At 39.0% G+C, this 7,500-nt stretch overlaps 1 protein-coding gene across 1 annotated transcript in view; it reads left to right on the top strand.

Moving 5' to 3' along the window:
- Positions 1-7,500, top strand: part of LOC143035906 (rifampicin phosphotransferase) — a 53,128-nt gene that overhangs the window by 26,543 nt on the left and 19,085 nt on the right. The window contains exons 16-20 of the mRNA XM_076203108.1: positions 315-432; positions 4,487-4,641; positions 4,984-5,111; positions 6,027-6,201; positions 7,321-7,485. Of these exons, the coding sequence (XP_076059223.1) occupies positions 315-432; positions 4,487-4,641; positions 4,984-5,111; positions 6,027-6,201; positions 7,321-7,485 (741 nt within the window). The remainder of the gene's footprint in view (positions 1-314; positions 433-4,486; positions 4,642-4,983; positions 5,112-6,026; positions 6,202-7,320; positions 7,486-7,500) is intronic.

The raw sequence follows: 7,500 nt of genomic DNA, 5'->3' as shown, positions 1-7,500 counted from the left end.
AAGTAAATGTATAATTAAGTAAATAAACAAATAGGTAAATTAATAAATTAATGAATTAGCAAATAAACAAATAAACAAGTAAACATACAAGTGAATAAACAAATAATAGATAAACAAACAGACAAATAAGTAAACAAACAAATGAATCAAATTAAATGAACAAGCAGACGAATGAATAAATTGATAAACAAACAAATAAACAAAACAAACAAGTAAACAAATACATAGATAAGTAAAAATAAAGATCAATTTTTGCTTTTACAAAAGTTCAATGTCGTCCAGACTCCATCTGGTTTCTTAATCTTCCTCCTCAGAGCGTTGTGGCTGCGAAGGCGGATCCAGACACTTATATCCTGAAGAGGACGTGGTCGAACTCTCTTCGTGTGTCCGAGACCATCATCGGCAGAAAGGCCAAGAGAACAGTCATGAGAGGTGAGTAGGCACCTTGTGCTTATGTACCAGAGGATTTGTGTACCAGAGGATTTGTATACCAGAGATTTTATATACCAAAAGGATTTGTATACCAGAGGACTTGTGTACTAGAGGATTTGTATACCAGAGGATTTGTGTACCAGAGGATTTGTGCACCCTGTGCTTATGTACCAGAGGATTTGTGTACCAGAGGATTTGTATACCAGAGATTTTATATACCAAAAGGATTTGTATACCAGAGGACTTGTGTACTAGAGGATTTGTATACCAGAGGATTTGTGTACCAGAGGATTTGTGCACCCTGTGCTTATGTACCAGAGGATTTGTGTACCAGAGGATTTGTATACCAGAGATTTTATATACCAAAAGGATTTGTATACCAGAGGACTTGTGTACTAGAGGATTTGTATACCAGAGGATTTGTGTACCAGAGGATTTGTGCACCCTGTGCTTATGTACCAGAGGATTTGTGTACCAGAGGATTTGTATACCAGAGATTTTATATACCAAAAGGATTTGTATACCAGAGGACTTGCGTACTAGAGGATTTGTATACCAGAGGATTTGTGTACCAGAGGATTTGTGCACCTTGTGCTTATGTACCAGAGGATTTGTGTACCAGAGGATTTGTATACCAGAGATTTTATATACCAAAAGGATTTGTATACCAGAGGACTTGTGTACTAGAGGATTTGTATACCAGAGGATTTGTGTACCAGAGGATTTGTGCACCCTGTGCTTATGTACCAGAGGATTTGTGTACCAGAGGATTTGTATACCAGAGATTTTATATACCAAAAGGATTTGTATACCAGAGGACTTGTGTACCAGAGGATTTGTGTACCAGAGGATTTGTATACCAGAGATTTTATATACCAAAAGGATTTGTATACCAGAGGACTTGTGTACCAGAGGATTTGTGTACCAGAGGATTTGTGTACCAGAGGAATTGTGTATCAGAGGATTTGTATACCAGAGATTTTATGTACCAAAAGGATTTGTATACCGGAGGATTTGTGTACTAGAGGATTTGTATACCAGAGGATTTGTGTACCAGAGGATTTGTGCACCCTGTGCTTATGTACCAGAGGATTTGTGTACAAGAGGATTTGTATACCAGAGATTTTATATACCAAAAGGATTTGTATACCAGAGGACTTGTGTACTAGAGGATTTGTATACCAGAGGATTTGTGTAACAGAGGATTTGTGCACCCTGTGCTTATGTACCAGAGGAGTTGTGTACCAGAGGATTTGTATACCAGAGATTTTATATACCAAAAGGATTTGTATACCAGAGGATTTGTGTTCCAGAGGATTTGTGTACCAGAGGATTTGTGTACCAGAGGATTTGTATACCAGAGATTTTATGTACCAAAAGGATTTGTATACCAGAGGACTTGTGTACTAGAGGATTTGTATACCAGAAGATTTGTGTACCAGAGGATTTGTGCACCCTGTGCTTATGTACCAGAGGATTTGTGTACCAGAGGATTTGTATACCAGAGATTTTATATACCAAAAGGATTTGTATACCAGAGGACTTGTGTACCAGAGGATTTGTGTACCAGAGGATTTGTATACCAGAGATTTTATATACCAAAAGGATTTGTATACCAGAGGATTTGTGTACCAGAGGATTTGTGTACCAGAGGATTTGTGTACCAGAGGATTTGTGTACCAGAGAATTTGTATACCAGAGATTTTATATACCAAAAGGATTTGTATACCAGAGATTTTATATACCAAAAGGATTTGTATACCAGAGGATTTGTGTACCAGAGGATTTGTGTACCAGAGGAATTGTGTATCAGAGGATTTGTATACCAGAGATTTTATGTACCAAAAGGATTTGTATACCAGAGGACTTGTGTACTAGAGGATTTGTATACCAGAGGATTTGTGTACCAGAGGATTTGTGCACCCTGTGCTTATGTACCAGAGGATTTGTGTACCAGAGGATTTGTATACCAGAGATTTTATACCAAAAGGATTTGTATACCAGAGGACTTGTGTACCAGAGGATTTGTGTACCAGAGGATTTGTGTACCAGAGGATTTGTATACCAGAGATTTTATATACCAAAAGGATTTGTATACCAGAGGACTTGTGTACTAGAGGATTTGTATACCAGAGGATTTGTGTACCAGAGGATTTGTGCACCCTGTGCTTATGTACCAGAGGATTTGTGTACCAGAGGATTTGTATACCAGAGATTTTATATACCAAAAGGATTTGTATACCAGAGGACTTGTGTACTAGAGGATTTGTATACCAGAGGATTTGTGTACCAGAGGATTTGTGCACCCTGTGCTTATGTACCAGAGGATTTGTGTACCAGAGGATTTGTATACCAGAGATTTTATATACCAAAAGGATTTGTATACCAGAGGACTTGTGTACCAGAGGATTTGTGTACCAGAGGATTTGTGTACCAGAGATTTTATATACCAAAAGGATTTGTATACCAGAGGATTTGTGTACCAGAGGATTTGTGTACCAGAGGATTTGTATACCAGAGATTTTATATACCAAAAGGATTTGTATACCAGAGGATTTGTGTACCAGAGGATTTGTGTACCAGAGGATTTGTGTACCAGAGGATTTGTGTACCAGAGATTTTATATACCAAAAGGACTTGTATACCAGAGGATTTGTGTACCAGAGGATTTGTGTACCAGAGGATTTGTGTACCAGAGAATTTGTATACCAGAGATTTTATATACCAAAAGGATTTGTATACCAGAGGATTTGTGTACCAGAGGATTTGTGTACCAGAGGATTTGTGTATCAGAGGATTTGTATACCAGAGATTTTATATACCAAAAGGATTTGTATACCGGAGGATTTGTGTACCATTGGATTTGTATACCAGAGGATTTGTGTACCAGAGAATTTGTATACCAGAGGTTTTATATACCAAAAAGATTTGTATACCGGAGGATTTGTGTACTAGAGGATTTGTATACCAGAGGATTTGTGTACCAGAGGATTTGTATACCAGAGGATTTGTGTACCGGAGGATTTGTGTACCAGAGGATTTGTGTACCAGAGGATTTGTGTACCAGAGAATTTGTATACCAGATGATTTGTGTACCAGAGATTTTGTATACCAGAGGATTTGTATACCAGAGGATTTATATACCAGAGGATTTGTATACCAGAGGATTTGGGTACCAGAGGATTTGTATACCAGAGATTTTATATACCAAAAGGATTTGTATACCGGAGGATTTGTGTACCATTGGATTTGTATACCAGAGGATTTGTGTACCAGAGAATTTGTATACCAGAGGATTTGTGTACCAGAAAATTTGTACACCAGACGATTTGTGTGCCAGAGATTTTGTATACCAGAGGATTTGTATACCAGAGGATTTGTATATAAGATTTGTATATAAGAGGATTTGTATATCAGAGGATTTGTATATCAGAGGATTTTTATACTAGAATATTTTTATACTAGAAGATTTGTATACTAGAAGATTTGTATATGCCAGTCTTGTACACCAAAGGATTTCTGTGGATTCGTTTTAACATCACAATAACTCCTCAACTAACAAGATCTCCCAAATCATTTGTTGCCCACATCAACTCTCAGTTAAGTTTATCTTACTCTCAAGAAGAAAGGGGTCAGTATACTCTTGACTCAGTTAAGTTCTCTACTTGAGAATCTAGAATTACCCCAGGAGGTGTTTACCTAAGGTCGAGCCTGTCACACCTTAGCCCTATGTGTTAGGAGAGCCATTGGGGTCGTACACGGGTCCACACATCTCCAAGCGAATCCCTTGCTCACCGCATCGTATGTGTTTACAGAAAACCTTCGATATAACGGATATCGGATATACCGGATACCGGATATAATGGACAAAAATCTGACCGGACAAACCCTCGCTATAACGGATTCTCATCCGTTATAGCGAGGGATCCTCGGTTATAACGGATCTTCGGGTATAACGACAGACCCGTGTCCCCCATATCGTCCGTTATATCGAGAGTTTACCGTACTTCCATTTCGAAAGTCTTCAATTCCGAACTTTTTTTTCTTTTTCAAGATAACGCGTGTGGCACGCAGGAGGAGGAGGTGCTCAAGGAGGACAGTGACCGTGGCTGCCTGAAGGATGAGGTGGCTTTGGCCTTGGGTCGAGTCGCCATCTATATCGAGGATGGCTTTGGGTCATCGAGAGACATCGAGTTTGCTGTCCAGAACGTGAGTAGGGGCTGATGCCGTCCTGGACTACTGGCCATTTTTCACTAGTATGCTACTTGCTATTTCGTTTGAGTAGAAACCCCTTCGGTTACGATCTTTTGTTTTTCAAATTCCCAAATGCCAAATCACTCTTGCCTCGTATAGGAAGAAGCTGGACGACAACCTAAGAGAAGTTAAACCTAGAATACGAATGTTAGACACATTGATGAGATGTACTAATGGAAGTCTATGACATTGTAACCGAAGTCGTTTCTACTCGAACGAAGTGGCAAAAGCAAATAGCTTGTTAGCCTAGTGTGCCGCCACCTTTACTCTTCACCGCTCCTGTTCTTTATGTCGCAGGGTCACGTTTACTTATTGCAAGCCAGACCAATTACGAGCTTGTTCGTCTGGACAGAACAGGAGCTCATCCACGAAATGGACACCGGACTCCCGACAGACCTCGACGTTCTCACCAAAGCCAACGTTGGGTAAGTACATTTTTAATTTTTCCCTTCCAAGTGTGTGCGTGCGCGTGCTTGTGTTTGTGGTTTCCTAAATAAAAAATATAAGGTATATATTTATAATACTAATGACCCACTTTTAGTATTATTTTACCAATGTGCTACGACATTACTTTGTTGTGTATATATATGTTTACTAAAAATAAGTTCATATTTAAATCAAGAGATACTGATAATTATTATTAATTTAATTTACTTTTGGGGGGAAATTGTTAGATATACATTTAGTGAACGAAAGGTTATGATCCTCACCTAAGCCTATGGACAACAGAATCCCTCTTTACGAAAAAGTCAGTGGCGAGCACAGTAGTTACAATAACCGAACATAAGAATGTACTCAAGAAATGACGCTTCAATCATCCTCACGATATGATCATTCACTTTATATAGAGAGAACAAAGAGAACATGATAACACAGGGTAGGCCTAAAGTCTCAGATGTAAAATGTAATCTTAAATTATGAACCTCTTCCAATCATCCAGTGAGCTCCCCCAATCAATATTTTTCCTGTGGTCAAATACCACCATGGATACCTGCGTCACTTTCTGAAGAAGGCTCTTACTTCTTACTTCAGCTCCCAGTAGTAGGCGTTATGATTGTCAGTGGTCCCAGCATGTTCCTCCATCTGGCTCTATCATGGAAGGCCCCTTCCTCTCTCAGAGTTTCGATTTTTCGAAGAAGGCTCTGTTGAGCCGAAATCCGGATCGGAGATAATGTCCGCCTACGCACAATTTCTACAGAGTTTAGGCCCTGCAACACGGCAGCTAGTGAGATCTATACAGACTCTCAGCAAGAAAATTATCAATGCAGAAACTAGCATCACCTTCAACAAAACATGTCTATTAGAAGACTCACTGCCTGTCTACACTTTATACGTTACAGGGAGGTCCTGCCTGGTTCAATCTCTCACCTGACGCTGAGCTTACTCCCGAAAATAATTGACGCAGGAATTAAGAGGGAAAGCTATTTTATTAGTTTCTTTGAGTTCATCCCCGGACCCCATCAAGCATTTTTCCTCAGAAGCGTTTCCACTCACACCTTCCTCTCAATTATCGAGGTAAGAAAATTTATTTGAAAGCATCCTGACTGTTGTAGATGTTTACATAGTGACCCTGTGACCATTGACGTGGCTGCACACTTGGCATCTCTGGCTAGCATGCTACTTGCTTTTGCTTCTTCGATTGGGTAGAAATAACTTCGGTTGCGATCATTTTTTATCAAATTTCCAAATGTCAAGTTACTCTTGCGTCATACAATCAAAAGCTGAATGACGAACAAAGAGAAGTTAAACCTAGAATACGTATGTTAGACACTGTTGAGATGTTCTTACGTTAGCCTAGAATACTGTAATCGAAGTCGTTTCTACTCGAACGAAGTAACGAAAGCAAGTAACATGCAAGCCTTATGTGCCGTCAACGAGGCTTTATGTAACCCTTTAGTTACAATGACGTCCCCCAACATCAATAAAATCTTCTGTTGGTCAACCATAATAAAGTCTGCAAGCTACATCACTGCAAAAATATGTTTGTTTAAGATAAGCCTTCAAACGGACACCAGAATTCATGGTGGCCCTCCGTGGCTCAGAGGTAGCGCGTGCGTCTGGTAACCTAGCGGGGATTTCGGAAGAATTTTCGAATCCTGGCCACGGCGGAAATGTCAGGAAGGGCATCCATTTTGAGTAATGGCCACCAGCCACTGCTCTCCTCTGACTTGTGGCATACCGTGGACAACCTAAAAAAAAAAAAAAAAAAAAAAAAAAAAAAAAGTGAAGGAGAGGGTGGTATAGGAAATTGCTACTGTGTCTGCTCGCACACACACACACACACACACGCATATATATATATATATATATATATATATATATATATATATATATATATTATATATATATATATATATATATATATTATATATATATATATATATGTCGCAGCAAACGAACACACCATCAATGTGAACAGCGACGCCCAGCACTGCCTACACATAATCCACTTGAATTAGACTAATTCTAAGATTTACACAAATTGTATATTACCAGTGTATTTCTGTATCGATGTTAATGCAATAAACTGATTGAAATACTATCATTACTACTAATACTATTATCATTATAATTATCATTATTATCATTGTTGTTATTTTTATCATTATTAACATTCTACCGTTCCTACGACAGATGCTCTACCGGAACACCGAGCCAGAGATCTCAGTGGTCACTCAGTCAATGGAATTTTCAGTCGTTGGTCACATAATTTCAAAACCAGAATTCCACGAGTTCGGAGTTAGGCGATACGGACTGTCCAAGTATACCCAGTTCTTCAAGAGCATCTGGGCGTTCTGTGTGAGTCACAAAATG

The sequence above is a fragment of the Oratosquilla oratoria genome, chromosome 19 (genome assembly GCF_046742065.1).
Source record: "Oratosquilla oratoria isolate Oo_2021 chromosome 19, ASM4674206v1, whole genome shotgun sequence".
Lineage (NCBI taxonomy): Eukaryota > Metazoa > Arthropoda > Malacostraca > Stomatopoda > Squillidae > Oratosquilla > Oratosquilla oratoria.
This window is presented reverse-complemented; position numbering and strand designations above follow the sequence as displayed.